This window comes from Drosophila bipectinata, chromosome 3L (assembly GCF_030179905.1).
Source record: "Drosophila bipectinata strain 14024-0381.07 chromosome 3L, DbipHiC1v2, whole genome shotgun sequence".
In the NCBI taxonomy this organism is placed as follows: domain Eukaryota; kingdom Metazoa; phylum Arthropoda; class Insecta; order Diptera; family Drosophilidae; genus Drosophila; species Drosophila bipectinata.
In genome coordinates, this window is record NC_091738.1 from 16957794 (window position 1) to 16977594 (window position 19801).

A 19801-nucleotide genomic window follows, 5' to 3' on the forward strand; every position below is an offset into this window, starting at 1 on the left:
TTTTAATTTCAAAAAAACAAACTATATTTTTGGCAATAATTACCTTTCCGATTTTTGAGCAGAATGCCTTCAACGATTCGTAGATCGATTCTCCACAAATCTGCATCAGCCACAATATGGAGGGCCACAATATGGCTCACTGCGAAGTCTATATCTTTGGCAATATTCATCCGATTCTTGATTGGAGTACGTTACACGATTCGTAGATCGATTCTCCATAAATCTGCATCAAAATCCAATAACATTAAATTTTTTATATTTTTGGTCAAATTTTCTGGAGGGTCCCCTTCAAAAATCCACAAAACTGCTTGGGGCCATAATATGGCTCACTGCGAAGTCTATATCTTTGGCAATATTCATCCGATTCTTAAGAGGAGTACCTTAAACGATTCGTAGATCGATTCTCCAAAAATCTGCATCAAAATCTAAGAACATTCAATTTTTTAGATTTTTGGTAAAATTTTCTGGAGGGTCCCCTTCAAAAATGCACAAAACAGCTTGGGGCCACAATATGGCTCACTGCGAAGTCTATATATTTGGCAATATTCATCCGATTCTTAAGAGGAGTACCTTAAACGATTCGTAGATCGATCCTCCATAAATCTGCATCAAAATCTAAGAACATTCAATTTTTTAGATTTTTGGTCAAATCTAAATTTTGGTCAGAAAACAGCTTGGGGCCACAATATGGCTCACTGCGAAGGCTATATCCTTGGCATTATTCATCCGATTCCTGAATGGAATTACCTTGAACGATTTGTAGATCTATTTTCCATAATTGTGCACCAAATCCAGAGAACTTAAGTTTTTTTTCTACACAATTTTTTATCTGTAAAATTTTTTGAATTGACCACTATTTTTCAAAGATTTTTTTGAAAATTTAAAATCGTATGTTTAAAATCGTATACAGCGGGCTGGTGGAAATTTACGAATTTTTTCATCGATATGAAGCCGATATATTGTTTACACCAAGAAGGTCCGGTAACCATGTCGATTAGTGATCCGGCAACTCTATACCCAGCTGATTAGCTTAAAGTCCATATTTCTGTCGTCGGCTCGAACATTGTTTATAAGTTTCTCGAATAACATTGATTGATATGAAGAACAACACAACAATGGAAAGCAACAAATATTAAACCAAGCTATTGCTTAGAAAAGCTAAAACAGCTAGCCCAAATTTAACAATAATAATGGATAAGCTTAAAGTGAATTGAACTGATTAAACAGATAAAAAGGTGATAAGGGTGTGATAATATCTATATTTGGTAAAGTTTTAGTAAGCTAGAGTGGAAATTGGCCATGGAAAACCATGCAAATAACGTTCTAACCCATGGAAATGTTCCAAAGGCTGAGGTGGCGTCGCCAAAACATCGTATGATCCGGTCAAGCCCTGTGATTGGTTGAATCGCTTTCGTTTGCTTTCTTACTCGCACGTGTATGTGTGCACAGTGGTCATAATGACTCCTCGAGTGAAAAAAAGGATTATTATGAAAAACTAATTTACAATATAGATTTCAAACTTTGTACCACAACTTTCGTGTCTATAATTTTTTACTTTAGTTCTAACGAAATATTTCCTAATAGAATCCCCTTACACAGCTTTATAATTATTAGAAGTGTACCAACAAAATACGATTATTTAAATATATATTTCTTATAAAAAAATAAGCTATCCTGTTGCTAAGGTAATTTTTTTGAACAAATGTTCTGGGTGTGTAATTTGCTGTGATTTTAAGGGTGAAAAATATTTAGCGCGAAAAACTCATTCCACGCCCACTGTTGTTTATGTTAGTAATTGCGCCGCCTGAAAGTTTAATAAACAAACCGCTTACGTGTGTGTTTCGTACTAAATTACACAATACTGTTGTTGTTTTCATCAGCAGCGAAAACATGGACACGAATTCCATCGACATCATGTCAACCGGTCCCATGGAAGAATCCATGGACATGGAGTTATTCAAGGATGAAGACGCCTTCGATATGATCAATGAGGTCCTGCATTTGGACATGTTGGACAGCATTTTGGACGAGATGCCCCTCCTACTGCAGACGGAGGACCCAATGCTAAAGCCCGTAGAGCGGCCTCATGTAAAAAGCGAGCATTATTCTCCAGTTCACGTCAAGGAGGAGATGTTGCAACAGGCTTCATTGCCACTCTACAACCCGGATCCCTTGATGGGATCAAACTACAAACTACCCCAACAACAGCCTCAGCCGCCACCACCGCAGCATGTGGTCATGCAACCCACGGCTACCATCCACCACATGGACGCCCAAAGGATGCCTCCGAGTGCCCCGCTCTACTCCCCCTCTCTCGGCAATGGATTTGTTTATCAAACCGTTTCCCCACCCACGCCGCCAGGTGACTCATCTCCTCATAACGGAAATGTCCAAACTATGCAAACCATGGCGGGGCAGACGGCTCTGCCGCATGTAGCACCAACACCACCCTACATTATGTGTGCCCAACCCCCTCTAACCCCTGTAGCCGCCATGCCTGCACTGCTGAAATCTCCAACAACCCCGATGGTGGCTAGTCCCAAGACCTCTCCTTCAATTGCTCCACAACCTAGAAGCAGCAAGGGACGAGTGGCACAGCTGGCCCCAACACCGGCCGCCGCCGCGGGTGAAATAACCAATGGCAAAGTGGCCATCAGTCGAGCCCAGCCGAAGGTAAAGGAGGTGAAGCGCTCGGCTCACAACGCTATCGAGCGCCGATACCGCACCTCGATCAATGATAAGATCACTGAACTTAAAAATCTAGTGGTTGGAGAACAAGCCAAGTTGAACAAGTCTGCAGTATTGCGGAAGTCCATCGACAAGATCAGGGATTTGCAACGCCAGACGCACGAGCTGAAGGCGGAATTGCAACGTCTCCAGCGTGAACTAATGGCTCGGGATGGGTCCAAGGTAAAGGACCTCCTTCAATTAGGCACTCGCCCTGGCCGTGGCTCGAAGAAGCGCCGAGAAAGCTCCCTGACCTCTTCTACGGACGCCGGACTAACGCCTCCGCGTAGCGATGTTTCCGATCCATCCCTGTCACCGCTGCACTCGGACATCTCATTGCCGCCATCGCCATACAGTGGCTCTACGGCCAGCTGCAGTAGTGGTAGCAGCAGTAAGGACGAACTGGTTGTTGTGCCAAGCTCGATGCGCGGCATGGCCACCCAATCGCGGCTCGGACTTTGCATGTTCATGTTTGCCATTATGGCGATCAACCCTTTCAAGACTTTCCTTCAAGGCCGTCAATTCGGTAGATTTGGCGACGATGACTTAGGCGGAGAGCTAAGTGGTCAGCGACGAAGCATTCTCTCTTACGATGTGGATGGCGGTAAGATTGAAATTCTTTCCTAGAATTGGTGTTTCAACTAAAGAATTTCCATTTATTTCTAGGCGATGGTTTTCCTGCTTGGCAACACAGCTCCTTCATATGGCTAATGAACTTGACTCTAATAATAGGCTGCTTGGTAAAACTACTGGTCTACGGTGATCCACAGCTGGACACCCAGTCGGACATCTACTGGCAGCATAAGCAACGCGCCGAAGCTCACTTTTCCCAGGGTCAGGCGGCTCAGGCTTATGCCGGCTATCTGAATTGTCTTCACATGTTTGGACTGAGTTTGCCGGCCACTCGCTTGGAATGCTACCTTCAGACCACTTGGCAGTTCATACGCTTTGCTTTTCATCGCCTTTGGTTGGGTCGTGTGCTGTCCCGTCGGACAGGTGGACTCTTTAGCAACGCGGCAAACAGAAAGCAAGCTCTGGCCTCAGCCCGTGAGCTGGCTCTGCTCTTCAATCGCCTCAACCAACTGCAACTGACGGGCAATGGAAATGGAAGCGGAAATGGTGTAATGATGGCTCTATACGCCAGCAACATGGCTGAAGTGGCTCAAAATCTACTAACGCCACGAGAAACCATATGCATTCACGTGATGACGGCCCTGCGGATGAAACGAAGTGCACCCAAGTGGCTGCAACAGCTTTTTGCCCGCTATTACATGAGCCGGGCACGACAGGAATGCGGACGTACGCGAGCCACCGAGCAGACACAGGAACTGCGTTGGGCCTTTACTCTTTACGGCTATCGCTATTGCAGCACCCACATCTTCAATTACGATCTGAGTGAATCCAGCGAACAGGACGACTTTTTCACGAGGCTACGCAACCCGTGCGACCCAACAGCTCACGTTCTAAAGGTGAGATCTGAGCTCTGGTTTCAATATAAAACCCCTTACTTATTTGATATTCCTTTAGCAATACCGGGAACATTTGCTTTTTAAAGCCATTCAGTGCTTAGTTGGAGCCGGGCACAAGTCAGGTGGTGTACCTGCTTCCTCTGTAGGTGGAGAAGCGGAGCAATTGCAGCAGCAGCAACAGCACAGTGGTACTATAGTGAGCAATGTGCTGAAATACACATCACTGCTCCGAGACACTCTCTGGGCTGACGAGGACGAACTCGACACGAATGTGGTGTGGTGGGCTAACGTCCTGGAGATTGCAGTTCACTGGCTGTTGGGCGAGGACACACTGGCAGAAAAGCTGTATGATGGCATCAAACAAGTACCAGTCAAGTTCCAGCAGAACAACGAATCAGATCACCTTCCCAAGGCACTTCACGCGGTTCTTCGAGCCAAAATGATACTGCTGATGTGAGTTAATGGTTGAAAAACTTAATTGTACGCTATAATCGATTTATTTTGCAGGAACAATGGTAATAATCTGGACAAAAGATTGAAGCAATCGATCAACAGCCTCTGCGACGAATCTAGTGCCCAGTTGCAGGAGTGTTTGACTGTTAATCGGATTCAGAATGCCAAAACCATAAAGTTGGTAAGAAAGTTTGAAGATTTTTTGATAGTGAGGTGACCGAATACCAGCAGACACTTTTACCTGCCTTCGGAGATGTCACGCAGGTGCATTGTAGTCGCATTGTCTGTCCCGCTTGCTCCAGGCAATACAACTGCAGTGCAAGCTCTGTGCATTTCACAAACAACGCCACCTGTCACTGGCATACGGTGCCGGAACTCTCAATACTAATCAGTAACTAATCGACTACGATTTTCTATACGCAGCTGTTTCAATTGCTCACCTGCGATTGGCTACTCGAGACACGTACGGCCATGTGGGAACTTGAACACATGAATATGGATGACGATGGCTTTTACCAAGTCCCTGGTGACGAGCTAGAGAAATTCCAGACCGATTTAAATTCGTTGCGCAGCATTGTTGAAAATATACCAGTAAGGACGACTTTTATAAATGCATAGCTAATAGCTAATGCCTTGCTTTTTCAGAATGCGCAGTCAAGGATATACTTGTACGAAGCTGTTTGCCGGCTAATGGCCGGGGCCTCGCCCTGTCCCACCCAACAGTTATTGGACAGAAGCCTACGCTCGCGATACGCCCACTCGTCCATCTTCTGTGGAAGCAAGGACCGGCGTCAACAAAACTTCGAAGGCGGCGAACGAGAACGGGCTGCTGCAATGTATGTAGCCTGCAAGTACCTACCTCCCGCCCTGCTCAGCTCTCCGGGTGAGCGTGCTGGCATGCTGGCCGAGGCGGCCAAAACTCTGGAGAAGGTGGGCGACAAACGGAAGTTGAAGGAGTGCTACCAGCTAATGAAATCCCTGGGCAGTGGTATTGGTAGCGTCAAAGCTTAATCACGGATTTGATTATTATAAGTGTCTTATGTGTGTAATTTGACAAGGAGTCGGGATAGAAGGCAAAATATGAGCCTTGATTTCCAGCCCATTTCCCATTTTCCTCCCTCCCCCAGGAAAAAGCTGCCTTTAGGCTTTTTATTTACATTTCACCTCGTTTATGCCCGTTATGCTTAGATTGTAATTCCCAAGTAATTTAATATGGAAATCGTATTTGTTTAATATTTACCGTAATGGTTGAACATATTTATATCAATAAATATTTTAACAGTTTGACCTTGAATTTGATTCTTATGCATGGGCTTATTTGTGATTTAAATGCAAGCTTTTTATAAAAAAAATGGCCAGTACATCCGAAATAAACAGTGGGCATAGTTTAAGAAATCTTACAATAATAAAAACAGCTAATCTTTAAATATTCAATTGGAATAAACAGAAAAGATTGCAATTTAAATATATTTATATATAAATATTTTGAAAGATGCATTCCGCAATGTCAAGTTTATTATTAGAGACGAATTATTGGAGTACAATTCTAAGTTTTCTTGGTAAGATTTTCCTTTGAAGGCCAACAAGACATATATACACATATATGACCTTCCCTGTTTAGTGGGACAACATTTCACAAATTCACACACAACATGCATTCTGTGGCATTCCGATTTTGATTTCCACCTCGAAGACGTGGAACCAATACCTGTAATTATTATAAACTCAAAAAAATGGTCTAATTATTCGGATGGCTACGATACTTACAATTGGAATCAAAAACGGCGAGAGTTCGATACAAATGGGATATCATACAATGATTGGACACTGAGGTTGACGGTCGCCATCGAACATTCTCATTGCGAGGTAATTAAATTTATGTAAAAATGGTATCGCACTTAGCATGGGTATCTCGTTGGCAATGGTGACAAGTTGTTTCCTTAAAAGACAGCCGTAATACTTCGGAATCCCGCACAAGATTCTTCAACTGGAATTTTTGATCAGTTAATTGTTATAAAAAGAATTATCATATGGCCAACCTTTTCTTGGATATCCTCATTTTCAATAAAGGTGAGACTGAGCAGAAGATTTCGCTTTGGGTCTTCATTTGTGTTTCCACAGGAGCCAACTAATCTTTCACAATCCTTGATGGCCATGCGCCACGTAACACCCAGTTTAAGGTGTTTAAGATTGGAGCACTTTTTTAAAATATCCAAAAGTTGAAGTATTCCGTTTGGATATGGCTCCAAGCAATCTAAGGCCAAACACTCAAGACTAGTTAAGTGACCCAACTCATCTAATGACTGAATAGGATATTCATCGCAGTCAAAAGATTTAAGCCCGTTTAAAGATCGGAAATGATGCACTTGATCCACCCTAACACGGATAGATTTAAGTTTCAATCTTTGCAAGCGGCCGGCATAATGCTTTACTAGCGACCTGTAAAAGTCCGTGTTCATTTCCACGATCCGCCAGGAGAAAATTAAATGAAGCGATTGAAGATTCCTAAAGGTACCCAGATCTCTAATTCTGGAATCAAAGTTCTCCAGGGTAATGTGGTTGAGTCGCGGACACTTTTTTTCCACCTGGTGTAACAGAAAAGATTGCCTGAATCCCTGTCCAAAGTTCAGCACCAGACTTCTCAGTTGGTCCTTGTTATGGAACATAGTTTCAAAGGCTGAAATGCTAAGGGTTTTATCAATTCCATCCAAATCCAAAGCTTGAAGTTTACTAAAATGCTGCAGTTGTTCCACTGAAAGAGATTAAAAATGTTTAAAATCTTTTTCTAGGACAATACGTTAATGTGTTACAAAATATTTTTCCCATAAAGGCCTTTTTACTGTACCTACGGTGACTTGCTTTGGCATCTATAAGAGTTAGGTTCGTCAATCCGGGAAGCTCCAAGAGCAACGGCATGACACTGGAGGGAACATCTTCGGTCGTATGCAGTGGAGTCACTGTGTGCATAAATATTACCACCACCTGGCGGAGATTCGGGCAAAGGCGCCCTAAAAGCTTCAGAAAAGGATAAGTGAAACCGTCGTCCCAGTGGCCATGAGGAAGCTCGCATCTGATCACTTCGGAGCCGCACAGTCCCAAGAGGAACTCCCAATCTGAAATCGTCTTCAGCATCCGCACATTGATCTTTGTGTAACGCATTCGCAGCACATGACCAAGTACATCACAGAGCAGTGGATGAGCCCGGCCAAGATTCAGCAGATCCTCCAGCGTTGTTAAATAGGAAAATATTTTCAGGTAGCAGTCATAATTCAGCTGAAGGATACCGCGATTCGATCCTTGTGGTTTTCCGGACCGAAAGAAAAATGGGCAGGCCAACCCTAGTTTTTCCATTGCCCGACTATAAGAAGGTTTTCTTTATCTCTCGAATGGGGCGATTTTTCTCAATATTCTGCAAACCGTTTTGTTTATTTTGGTTTCTATCGATAACGTATCAGCTGTTGGGAATTTTCTATTGCAAGTTACTCAACACTGTTCATGTAAAACCACCGAAAATTATAAATTTTAAATTTTATTTTAGACTTTTATAGCATTCCAAGAACAGATTCCGGAATTCGCTGAATTCTTTTACCACTCGAGCATATATTCCATTTGGCGTTCCCAGCGAAATCGGTTTATTTTCGTGGCCACCGAAAAACTTTTTTCGAAAAAACAAGAACATTTTCTGAGCCAATATATATTTCACGGTTCGGCTTAAATTATATCTTAAAATTGGGTATCTGTTTTAAATTAGATTTTTTATCAGATCAACCACATATATTTCTTGTTACATCAACATATTTTAATTCAAGCGTAGTTGATATTAGAATTAACCGATTTGTGGGCAAAAGAAACTTTGAAGTGAATCCACCACCAGTAGAATTCGATTTAATTCAGCGTTACGATGCCAAACTCCAAGAGATAACATGGGAAAATGGAAGAAATAACGATGTGTCTCAGAAACTGCGAAACCTTCAAGGACGTGAGATAATTATTGGGATTTTTGATTACAAGCCTTTTATGGTGATGGATCGAGTAAGTTAGGGGTTTGGTCTTTATGTATTTCCAACTGGATTAGGACCTTTTCTTTTTTAGGAGAGAGAGCCAACAGTTTACGATCGAGCCACGAAAAAGGCAGATATTTTTATAGACGGCACCGATGTTAAACTTATGCTTATATTCTGCAAACTCCACAATTGCACCGTACAAGTGGACACGTGTAAGTATTTTAAATATTCATTGAGATATTTGAGATATGTGTTTTCTATTTTCACAGCCGAGCCTTCAGACTGGGGCTACATATACACAAATGCTACAGGAATAGGCCTAGTTGGAATGATTCTGGATAGGCAAAACGATTACGGAATTGGCGGAATGTATTTATGGTGAAACTAATAAAACTTGCCACATTATACCATCTAAAGATTCCCTTTTTTTTTAAACAGGTATGAGGCATATCAGTTTATGGATATAACTCACTTTTTGGGACGTTCTGGTGTCACCTGCCTGGTGCCCTCTCCACATCGCCTTATAAGCTGGACCCTCTTACTGCGTCCATTCCAAACTGCCCTCTGGATGGGCGTTATGCTGTGTCTTTTGCTCGAGTGCCTGGCCCTTTGTATAACTCGACGGTGGGAATCCTCTTCGGTTCCTGGTTCTCACACCTGGTTCGGCAGTCTAATATTTGGGTGCATTAGCACCCTTAAGCTTTTTGTTAATCAGAGCACCAGCTATGTGACCAGTTCCTATTCCCTTAGAACCGTTTTGGTCGCTAGTTATATGATTGACATTATCCTGACCACAGTTTACAGCGGAGGACTGGCTGCTATTTTAACATTGCCCACCATGGAGGAAGCGGCAGATTCCCGGCAAAGACTTTTCGATCACAAACTAATATGGACTGGGACGTCACAAGTCTGGATCACCACGATTGACGAGGGCTCAGCTGACGTTAGTACTCAAGATTCTATACTGTCAACCGAATGAACACTTTATGTACCTTCTTAGCCAGTCTTATTGGGCTTAATGGAGCACTATCGCGTCTTCGATGCCGAAAAGATTTCGGACTTTTCGCAATCCGAACAAATGGGTTTTGTGGTGGAACGTATGCAATTTGGACATCTAGGCAACACAGAGCTCATCCCAAATAGGGCTTTGGAGCGCCTAAAGTTAATGGAGGACGATATTTACTTTGCATTTACAGTGGCGTTTGTGCCACGTTTGTGGGCTCACTTAGAGGCTTATAACGACTTTATTCTAGCCTGGCACTCCTCGGGGATGGATAAGTTTTGGGAGTGGAAGATCGCCGCCGATTACATGAGCGCCCAACGCCAAAATCGGATCGTTGCCTCGCAGAAGCTCACCTTGGATATTGGTCCCATAAAACTGGGCATTGATAACTTCATTGGCCTTATTCTGCTTTGGTGCTTTGGCATGATTTGCAGTCTACTTACATTTGTGGGGGAAATATGGCTAAGGCGCGAAATATTCATATAATAAGAACTGTATTTTATTAGCTTGAAGCTATGATTTTATTCGATTTTATAAAATATAAAACTTTAAAATTGCGTTACTTAATTTAAATGCAAAACTTGATCAGTCACGCGAGCTAGAAGAGGATCCAACTCGTTGTCCCGTAAGTCCTTTTCCCACAATTCGTACAAAGTGTCCATTGCCAGCGTCACGGAGTTTTTAGCACTGCTAGTCTGGGCCGCGCGCAATGTAAGAAATATGACTGCATCCTCCACAAGTGGCGAGTAGACATCGCAGATCGTGTGCAATGCTCGAGCTCCACTGGGGGGAAGCTACAAGGTAAACGGTTTAAAAAGAATTATACAAGAGTATATTCGCTCGTAACTCACTTCATTTAGATTGACGATAAGGAATACTTTGCTTCCTTTTTTGACCTTAGCCTTAAAGCGTTCTATGGCTAATCCGTAGTCTCCATTTTGCACACCAAAATCTTCCTTGCTCATTTGAATCAGTTGACTGGGGCCACCTGTTACACAGTAGTCAGAACTAAGCACTTTTGATTTGCTTCGGTTTCACTTACCAAAACAGCTGGATGCTTCGGTGGCAATGTCGCGGATTAGCTTATGCTGCCGCTGGTCCTCGTGCAAAAATAAAAAGACACTGGGACGGTTAACTTCCTTGTTCACGATTCCTTCGATACCTTTTTGCAAGGCCCTCCACACTTTATCCGGCTGAGAAGGTAGCTTGCCACGAAGTCCTTCAAAAGCGCAAGTTTTACGCGAAACCTTATCACTCTTAACGTAAACCGAAATAATTATGACTAAAGCGAAAACAACGCCTAGCCATGCCTTTGATGTTTGTTTCTCCTCATTAATCGATGCTTCTGCATTCGGTCTGCTCCCACGCCTGTTACGCTGAAGAGGCTCATCCGTTCTGGGTGTTCGGGGACTTGCTCCGCGAATTTCGGGTGTCACCGGCGTCTTTGGAGCCGGCCGCTCCTCCTCCTCGTTAGTTTCTATCTCGCTAGCAGAAGAAGAACCTTCTTCGTAACTATGGGCACCTTCTTCATTGTTGAGCTTCTCAAACTGGGTAAAGGCCGCTGGGCTCCCCTCATGTATGGGTTTTCGCTGCATATTTGAAAGAACCACAAAGATAAAAACTAAACTAACCAAAGAAAGATAAGTAATCGATACAAAAATGTTTGTTATCGATAGTTAAAAACTATTGAAATACATTTAAATCTGGTTACCAATTTAATACCTATGAAATAATAAACCGTCCAGAATGGATCCAAAATCCAATATCCATACAATTAGACATTTTATTGAGAAACATCTAACTTGACAATTATTTGGCTTAGTAGAGAAAACCCACGCTTTGGCTGGGTTTCCCCAGAATTTTATAAATAACTCAGCAATCCTTTACTTCCAAAAACAAAATATTGATGCAGCAAATCTGATAAAATACTGTCTATATAACATAATATGAACGGTTTTTTGAGTCTTAATGCAAAGGCCCTTAAAAATTTACTCCGCCGGAGTCACCGTATTTAAAGTTAAGCGTCTCAACCTTCCCAAGACAAAGATTTCGTCTATGGCTCTTTTGGCGTAGAATTTTTGGTCGTCGCTAAGTTTCCGAAACTCCAGGGACCATGTTTGCGCGTAAATATTAGACTCTTCAATTCCGCCGTCACTGGGGTGGGTTAATGAAATTTCCGGCACGTCAGACAGCTGCCGTTGTTGCAGCCGATTAACTGGTTGGGTATGAGATGGAAGTATAGGGGAATCTACTGGAGGGAGGATTCCAGCTACATAAGCAGCTACATCCACAGCCGTCGGCTTGATCTCGATGTCGTCCGAGAGCGATTGACGGTCCTCCTCCGTTGTGTTCCCGCCATCTTCATCCATTTTGGATTGCTCGCTGGTGTCTAGACTGATTATTTCCTGCTTCTTAAGGTACTGTAGGTGACATTTGTGACGCCGTAGGTTCGTCGTGGACTTGTGTACAAAGGACATTATGTTCTTGCAACCCATGCAGTACAAGACCTCCTCCAGAATTGTCCCATCGTCCTTCTCGATCTTCCGGTACACTTGCCATACGGTGCTGCGTGTGCTTTTACGATTTGTTGCCAATTTGTAGACGCCACTCTCTATTTTCTCGTGTATATCGTCGAACTTACACGACATTCTGCTAAATTATTTTATTTGTTATGATTATTTATTTGTTATGATGCCAAAAATGCCTAATGCCAAAATCAGCTAGTGGTGTGAAAAAATAATCTAGGTGTTTCGATATATATCGATATATATACAACATGAAATCCGGCACATTGCGCCGGCTACTTTTACATATATAACAACGTTTTGTTATTATTATTTTGAACCGTTTTTCGACAGACTTTTACCAATGGCCGCATTGTGCTTAGACTTTCTCGGCTTTCAGGTGAGGTTCAGGAAATATAAAGAATTTGTTGTTTCTAAATTGGTGCATAATATGTACTGCATATGTCAACAGGAGGCCCTAAAGAAAATGCGAGATGTTGACGACAAAATTATTTATGCTCTAAACGCCTTGCCAACAGAATCGTTCAAGGGCCAGGTGAACAGCGAGGGTACGTGCCGGGACCTTTACTCCAAGCTTCAGAAGTCGCATCTCTCCCGGGTAACTACTCTTTTAAGCTTATCCCTGAATATCTTCTAAAGCTATATAAATCCATCCATTCAGCAAGATAGCATACGCAGTTGCATAACCCTGTCGGCAACCAATCTGAAGCAACTCCGTGAGCAAAAGCAAGCCAATCCGGATGACATAGACACAGACAGCAAATTTAAGGCTGAACAGCGCAAAGTAATGAAAAGCCAATAAGAAACTAATAATAAATTAAGAAACTAATTAAGATTTCTTTATAGTTGCGTGTGCTACAAGCCGAGCTCAACGTGGAGGATATCATAAAAGAGCGCACCTATAAGGCATTCAACGAGCGCTGCAGGACATACTTCCATGCAGGACAATAGGTACTTTTCTTGAGTACTGCCTTGTGCAATGATCACAGTCTAGTTTTAAGTGGAGTTTTTAGTGGTTAGCAAAAGGAACTGCCCAGCCAGAAGGCATTTACTAGAACCTGTGGTTTTAATTTGAAAAAGAGTAATTGAAGACTATATTTAAAAAAAAACTTGCATATTTTGATATTCATAATTGCTTTTACATTTTATTTACTGTGGCCTATTGCAACAAAATAATATTGGAATAAATTCTTTGTTGCTAATTCTTAACTCTCAGAAATACTCCCAACTGGTATCCCATCCCACCTAGTATTTGAGCATATTTTATTCGTCGATTGGAAGGTTGTAGGAGGCGTGAAGTGATCGAACGGGAACCCCTTTCATTGTGGCCAAAGCTCCCAGGACAATTTGCGTCGCATCCTTGAGGTCGTTGTATTCATGAAGCAATTGAATAGTTTCCTTTTGTCGGGAAGCGACGTCCTCGTCGACAGGAGTGGTGTCCTTTCGCTTGTTTGCATTTTTACGTGGCTTCTTTTTGGAATTTTTCATAATTATGCTGGAATAAAATTAAAATTAGAAGTCCGGGCTATCGCTATCGAATGCATCAGCTGTGATGCACTCAGTCGCCAACAGTACGGTCACACTGTTCGTCAAAACGTGTAAAATTTCCTGCTGCTCTTTGCATGATTAAAAACACGGAAAAGGAAAGGATTACCCAGCACAGGTAAGGTGTCGATGCACCAACCATATGAGTGTATTTCTGCTCCAGAAAAATGTGATACCTAGCTGCAAGTGTGTGTCCCCCACAGATTAAATTCCTCAGTGCTGACCTAAGCCCGCACACTCACACGCACACGGGCACACACATTAAAATGTGAAAGTGTTATGATTGTTCATATTGCTAGGAAATCTGAAAGGTTCATTAAATGCCATTCTATGCACAATAAAAATGTAAAAACAAATCCTTCAGACTATGGTTTTTGTTTTAGAATGCCCGGTTGGCACGCTTAGCCTGTTCATGGTTAAAACTATTAATCTTTAAAAACCGAAAGTATTTTTTTCGCATAAGAGTCCTTATAGTATATCCTTATATATGTACCTAGATAAACCTTATAGATAAACAGTTGATCTTCTAATCGGATGATCTTTCAGAATAAATGTTGCAGAGGTAGCAACAAGTAATATTTTAAAAAGTTTCAATCAATATACATACATAGCTCTGAAACACAATTCGATCATGTGCCAACCCTAAGTTTGTTCCAGACCTTAGTATCTGACACGAAATCAACCCATACGGCTCCTAGTTTTCAAACCTTATCAACAGTTTTGGTAAATTATTATATTGTAGCCTCGAAATTGCCAGACGACAATATGTCCACCACCCACAAACAACGCTACAAAAATGCCGCCCTGGATTCCACTGAGATGCGCCGTCGCCGCGAGGAGGTCGGGATCCAGCTTCGAAAGACCAAGCGGGAACAGCAGCTTTTCAAGCGCCGTAATGTGGTCTTGGAGCCAGCCACATCCTCGATGTCTGCCGGAATGGACAGCAGCACCAGCCAAGAGCATCAGGTAGGTCGGCCATAACTTATCATTTTGCAAGTCATTTATAAATTATCATATTCGTGTAAAGGCCGGCGACATGCACATGGCGGACAGTAGCACCGGACAGCCGCAGTTTGCAGGACATTTGGATGGGGCCGCCGAAAGCGGAGCTCAGGTCTCTGCTATCAGCGATGAGATGATTTCAATGCTATACACCAACAAGGAAAGCGACCAGCTAGAGGCCACTCAGAAATTCCGAAAACTGCTTTCCCGCGACCCCAATCCGCCCATCGAAGAGGTTATCCAGAAGCGAATTGTCCCGCAGTTTGTATCCTTTCTACGAAACAGCACCAACGCCACATTGCAGTTCGAGGCCGCTTGGACGCTGACCAACATCGCTTCCGGCACATCGCAACAAACCAAGGTCGTTATTGAGGCCGGGGCTGTGCCTATATTCATCGAATTGTTAGCCAGTCCCCACGACGATGTCCAAGAGCAGGCTGTGTGGGCTCTTGGCAATATAGCTGGCGACTCGCCATTATGCCGTGATCATCTCCTTAATTCCGGAATCTTAACGCCACTCCTGCAGTAAGTCTCATTTGAAAAACCATAATTCTCCCCAAACATAATCTCATTTTTTTTTCAGTGTGCTAACTACTTCTGAACGCATTACATTGATACGCAATGCGGTATGGACACTATCGAATTTGTGCCGCGGAAAGAACCCGCCGGCAGACTTTTCAAAAATAATCCACGGTCTGCCTATTTTGGCACGCCTGTTGAACTACACCGACGTGGACGTTCTCAGCGATACATGTTGGGCCATCAGTTACCTGTCCGATGGACCGAACGACAAAATTCAAGCTGTTATTGATGCGGGTGTTTGCCGACGCCTGGTTGAGCTACTACTGTATGTACTTGTATGTCTCTATGCGTATGATTCAACAATGTGATATGTTTTCCTTTTGCAGACATCCCCAACAAAATGTTAGCACAGCCGCATTAAGAGCAGTGGGAAACATCGTCACTGGCGATGACCAGCAGACCCAGGTTGTTTTGAACTACAACGTTCTGCCCTGTATTAGTCACCTGCTGCGTTCCACAACCGAGACAATTAAGAAGGAATCTTGCTGGACTATCTCAAACATCGCCGCTGGGAACCGGGAGCAAATCCAAGCCATAATCAACGCCGACATATTCCCCATGCTGATGGTCATTATGCAAACAGCGGAGTTTAAGACCCGAAAAGAGGCTGCTTGGGCTATTACTAATGCCACAAGTAGTGGTACCTCCGAGCAAATTCACTATCTTGTCGAGGTGGGCTGTGTGCCGCCCATGTGTGATTTCCTCACCGTTGTCGACTCCGATATAGTGCAGGTGGCGCTGAACGCGCTGGAGAACATATTGAAGGCGGGTGAAAAGTTCCAGGTGCGACCAAATCCATACGCTATCACAATCGAGGAGTGCGGAGGTAAGTCATATTGTCAGTTTGTTTATTTACCTTTAATTAATTCGCATTTTTAAGGTCTGGATAAGATCGAGTATCTGCAGGCGCATGAAAACCGTGACATCTACCACAAATCCTTCTACATCATTGAACAGTACTTCGGAAACGAAGATGAGGATCCTCGTGTGGCCCCAGAGGCCGGTAGTCAGCAATTTGAGTTCAAACCGGACAACATGCCCAGCAGCGGTTATAACTTTTAGCACACCACCAAGTTTCATGTGCCGATGTTTTTTTAACTACGAACACACAGAGCACACTACAGAAAATTGAGGCAAAGCACTGCGCCTGCCACGCCTTGACCGAAATGCAGGACAAAAGAAATATTCAAGGGATTGAACGAAATGCGCCCAGGAAGGGCAGTCACTAATAGCATTTAAGAGATGGTGGGGCCCGTTATTATTTCATTAGGTTTTACATACTCGGCTGCACATTGTATCTGCGATTATTTTTTCGTTTTTGGTCCTGGACCAGTCATGACCTTTACTCAAGCATTTCACCAGCTGGCGGAATCGCTTTTACTTAGTTATATGTACTAATTAAATGTGTTATACGATCTTATGTATATGTATTTACTTTCATTTTGATTTTGTAAATATTCTATATTTTATTAAGCCCAATTTCGTTGAGAGCCTGACTTGGTGTTGTTATACATTAATAGAGACACGCGTAATTTTACTTTATTTTGTTACGAATACTTCAGAAATCTATAAACTTTTCAATGTTTCATTTAATTGGAAGGAAATTTGAATAAAGAACAACAACCAGACCAGAACTATAAATCGTATCTACATCTAAAAGCTATGATTATGATATTTAGGTGCGCTTTACAAATTTCACTTTGTAGGGCTTCGGAGTAAGTGTGATCCCTGGAAGCAGTACCATTGACGGGGCTTCACCCGTTGGCAGGATAATGTGGAAGTTTTGAGCGATCTTCACCAGAAAAGAGAATATGCAGGCACGGGCGAGGGCGTCGCCGAGGCAACGGCGTCTGCCCATTCCAAAGGGCATGAAATACTCATCCTTGAAACACTTGCCATCTGCATTAAGGAATCGCTCTGGACGGAATTCGAGAGGATCGCCCCAGTGCTTGGCGTCGAGATGAACGGACCGCAGTCCAATTAGGATAGTGGCGTTCTTGGGGATGTCGTAGCCACCAAGTTGGGTAGGCCACAGAGCCCGGCGGGGTCCTGTAATTGGAGTAATGTGGAAAAATCGCTGCACTTCCATAATGAAAGCATCCATATAGTCAAAGGACTCGCGTCGGCTTAGATGCGGAAAGGCATCTGTACTGGCCTTTTCCATGTTCGCGGATACCTCGGCAAAGAGCTTATCTTGCACATCCTTCCGCATGGCCAGAACCATTAGAGCCAAGTTAATGGTATTGCTGGTGGTTTGGGAGCCAGCAATGAAAAAGTCCAAAATGGTCATAACGAGCTGAGTTTCATTAAAGCTGCTGGTTTCGTCCCCATTGCTCTGCATCTCCTGCAAATAAGCGTAGATGAGATCTTCATCCTTGGGGCTCTGATCCTTTTCGAGCTGACGACGGTGGTCCTCTATGGTGCCCATGAAGAAGCCGTAGAGTTCGGAGTTAAGCTGCCGGATGAGATTGTAGCCGGTGCGATCGGGAGCAAAGTGCCGCAGCCAGGGAAACTGAGCCAGAAGCCCGCCACAGATGTCAAAGAGCTTGGAGCGCCGGTTCATCAGGTCTAGTAGCTTGTACAGTGTGCTATCCTCTTCGCTGACGATCCTCTTGCCGGCAATGAGGCACCACAACACGTTGAGAACGCTCTGGGCCAGCCAGGTTACAGGTTCGGTTGGTTCCTCCTGGGTGCGACCCAACTGGGCCATCAGCTCCTCCGCCTCCCGCTCAATGTGCTGCTCCATCTGGCTGCGGCCGTATCCCACGTGACGCATCTGTTTCATGGCAAAGTTACGGTGTTCGTACCACAGCTTTCCGTCCGTGCAAGTAATACCTTTCCGGGTACCCATCGTCCGCAAGCGCAGGAAAAAGTTATCCGGTCGACCTTCAAACACCTCCTGCAGCTGCACCTCGCGCACCATCTCATGCCCCATCGCCACCACTACATACTCTTGGCCCAGCTTCAAGCCGATTAGGTTGCTCTTGTACTTCTCAGACCAGCGCTCGAAGAGGATATGCTGACCGCCGAGGGCACGAGCCTCTTTGCGAAACTGAAAGGTAATAATGCGGGCTGGGTTATTCTCTAAACTCTTAAAACCTGAAAGCTTAAAAACCCAAGGTTCTTTAAAACATACCTGTAAGGTGTTACCAAGCCAAGGGAGGAAATCGGGTCCTGAGAAGATACAATTCAAATATTACAAAATATCCAAACATTGCATAGGCTTATTCAACATTATTTTGATAATTTGGAAGTATTATCAACTAATTTATTAACAACCCATTGATTTGTTGATAAAGTCTAACTCGGTAATCACTTAATAAAAAGTGAAATGTTTCTAATCTTATCGGTTCTACCAATTCAATCTTTAAATCTGTTAGTTAGGCCACTTAGTTATAAGCTTTTAATAAAAATGTGCATAGGGAATTATGTTTGGTATTTTTAAAAATAATAACTAGCATACTTGAAGGTTTTGAAATAAATTTAAAAAATAACTCAAAAACTTATAAATCTTTTGTTTATTATACAATTATAACTATGATAATTCTCTCCCTATTAAGGATTTAAAATTAGGTTTTCAAATGTAATCTTGTTTTGGCAATTACATGTCTAATAAATAATCAAGAATGCAAGTCATCTATAGATCAGCTTGGCCCTTGTTAATGGAAAACAATTCAGACCAGTTAGGCAGGGTGTCAGAAATGTGTGACGATGTTATCAATGAGATCTATTTGCATGCCAGACGCGAGTCTTGCCACCTGTCGAAGTGTCCGATGACCATTACAAGTTGCTAATTAGCTCCCCATTTGAGTGGTCAGTGGTGAGTGTGGGGCAGGTCGTATGTCTGTAAGTCTATCCTCTACCATTTATGGCAAATATTCAGAGCTAATAAACATGCGATAAAATTTATGAGAACTTTAAACAGTAGCATGAGTGTTATTTTCTATTTTAAAACTTTATTTCTTATCAATTTGAATTCTCCGAAGAACGCACAATGAAATTCTTTTATATCCCTTTGGTAGAAATTTCATAAGAGCCTTACCTGGGGGAAAGTTCTTGGGTCGCCGCATGGATTTGAAGAGTGAATAAATCACAAATCCAACCAGGATCGTACTCAGAAATATGAGGGCACTCATTTCAATAAAACTTGATTGGACGGCGAAAACCAAAATGATACCGAAACCCGAAACGATGCCTTTATCCGCGTAAATTATGATTTAATAGGGGAGGGTGGTGGAGAGCCACAATGCCAGAGCGTCCGCACACGACGCCAGCTCTATGCCAACTAATTTCGAATCCGGCGATTGAGACAGCAACAGACCCAGGCCAATCCCACGCGCCTGGTCCGCCGCCGCCTCTTTATGGGGGTCTATTGATAGTGCAGGCAAAAAAGAAATAAATAAAATAACAAAAATCAGGCAAAAAGCCCGTCTCACATGATAAACCAAATAAACCGACATTCATGTCGGCGGCACAGGTACTTACACACAT

At 43.1% G+C, this 19801-nt stretch overlaps 9 protein-coding genes across 12 annotated transcripts; 4 read left to right on the top strand and 5 right to left on the bottom strand.

The window, feature by feature from the left end:
• The first annotated feature begins 1010 nt into the window (after window positions 1-1010).
• Window positions 1011-5943, top strand: SREBP (Sterol regulatory element binding protein). Of its 2 annotated transcripts, none has more exons than XM_017234116.3 (7): window positions 1011-1235; window positions 1881-3331; window positions 3394-4196; window positions 4255-4649; window positions 4704-4830; window positions 5073-5240; window positions 5295-5943. In XM_017234116.3, the coding sequence occupies exons 2-7, from the start codon at window positions 1891-1893 to the stop codon at window positions 5658-5660; spliced, it is 3300 nt and encodes a 1099-aa protein (XP_017089605.2). In that variant the 5' UTR covers window positions 1011-1235; window positions 1881-1890; the 3' UTR covers window positions 5661-5943. The 2 variants fall into 2 exon arrangements, with proteins under 2 accessions (XP_017089605.2, XP_017089606.2); XM_017234117.3 differs by having other exon boundaries at window positions 1884-3331.
• A 179-nt stretch (window positions 5944-6122) lies between these two features.
• LOC108120439 (uncharacterized) lies at window positions 6123-8079 on the bottom strand. The gene is made up of 4 exons (XM_017234119.3): window positions 7499-8079; window positions 6689-7401; window positions 6417-6636; window positions 6123-6357 (listed from the first exon to the last, which is right to left on the bottom strand). The coding sequence occupies exons 1-3, from the start codon at window positions 7998-8000 to the stop codon at window positions 6526-6528; spliced, it is 1326 nt and encodes a 441-aa protein (XP_017089608.2). The 5' UTR covers window positions 8001-8079; the 3' UTR covers window positions 6123-6357; window positions 6417-6525.
• Window positions 6154-10160, top strand: Ir76a (Ionotropic receptor 76a). Its single transcript, XM_017233955.3, has 8 exons — window positions 6154-6208; window positions 6271-6515; window positions 8188-8353; window positions 8413-8681; window positions 8742-8865; window positions 8923-9031; window positions 9092-9596; window positions 9654-10160. The coding sequence occupies exons 1-8, from the start codon at window positions 6154-6156 to the stop codon at window positions 10140-10142; spliced, it is 1962 nt and encodes a 653-aa protein (XP_017089444.2). The 3' UTR covers window positions 10143-10160.
• TORIP (Torsin interacting protein) lies at window positions 10154-11295 on the bottom strand. The gene is made up of 3 exons (XM_017234086.3): window positions 10699-11295; window positions 10508-10644; window positions 10154-10450 (listed from the first exon to the last, which is right to left on the bottom strand). The coding sequence occupies exons 1-3, from the start codon at window positions 11249-11251 to the stop codon at window positions 10220-10222; spliced, it is 921 nt and encodes a 306-aa protein (XP_017089575.2). The 5' UTR covers window positions 11252-11295; the 3' UTR covers window positions 10154-10219.
• A 126-nt stretch (window positions 11296-11421) lies between these two features.
• On the bottom strand, window positions 11422-12394 carry LOC108120423 (uncharacterized). Its single transcript, XM_017234087.3, has one exon. It carries the CDS (start codon window positions 12302-12304, stop codon window positions 11645-11647), a length of 660 nt encoding a protein of 219 aa, XP_017089576.2. The 5' UTR covers window positions 12305-12394; the 3' UTR covers window positions 11422-11644.
• Window positions 11638-13383, top strand: Ccdc58 (Coiled-coil domain-containing 58). 2 transcript variants are annotated; one of them, XM_017234088.3, is made up of 5 exons: window positions 11638-11779; window positions 12515-12560; window positions 12633-12779; window positions 12843-12965; window positions 13028-13383. In XM_017234088.3, the coding sequence occupies exons 2-5, from the start codon at window positions 12525-12527 to the stop codon at window positions 13130-13132; spliced, it is 411 nt and encodes a 136-aa protein (XP_017089577.1). In that variant the 5' UTR covers window positions 11638-11779; window positions 12515-12524; the 3' UTR covers window positions 13133-13383. The 2 variants fall into 2 exon arrangements, with proteins under 2 accessions (XP_017089577.1, XP_070136263.1); XM_070280162.1 differs by having other exon boundaries at window positions 11655-11672.
• Window positions 13299-13755, bottom strand: LOC108120426 (DNA repair protein SWI5 homolog). Its single transcript, XM_017234089.3, has one exon. The coding sequence runs from the start codon at window positions 13667-13669 to the stop codon at window positions 13445-13447; it is 225 nt and encodes a 74-aa protein (XP_017089578.2). The 5' UTR covers window positions 13670-13755; the 3' UTR covers window positions 13299-13444.
• Kap-alpha1 (karyopherin alpha1) lies at window positions 13739-16730 on the top strand. Of its 2 annotated transcripts, XM_017234083.3 has the most exons (6): window positions 13739-13844; window positions 14469-14692; window positions 14754-15253; window positions 15312-15575; window positions 15637-16136; window positions 16191-16730. In XM_017234083.3, exons 2-6 carry the CDS (start codon window positions 14492-14494, stop codon window positions 16370-16372), a joined length of 1647 nt encoding a protein of 548 aa, XP_017089572.2. In that variant the 5' UTR covers window positions 13739-13844; window positions 14469-14491; the 3' UTR covers window positions 16373-16730. The 2 variants fall into 2 exon arrangements, with proteins under 2 accessions (XP_017089572.2, XP_017089573.2); XM_017234084.3 differs by lacking the exon at window positions 13739-13844 and having other exon boundaries at window positions 14370-14692.
• Window positions 16731-16813: 83 nt separating this feature from the next.
• Cyp305a1 (Cytochrome P450 305a1) lies at window positions 16814-19615 on the bottom strand. Its single transcript, XM_017234085.3, has 3 exons — window positions 19353-19615; window positions 18447-18484; window positions 16814-18362 (listed from the first exon to the last, which is right to left on the bottom strand). The coding sequence occupies exons 1-3, from the start codon at window positions 19444-19446 to the stop codon at window positions 16986-16988; spliced, it is 1509 nt and encodes a 502-aa protein (XP_017089574.2). The 5' UTR covers window positions 19447-19615; the 3' UTR covers window positions 16814-16985.
• Between the last annotated feature and the right edge of the window lie 186 nt (window positions 19616-19801).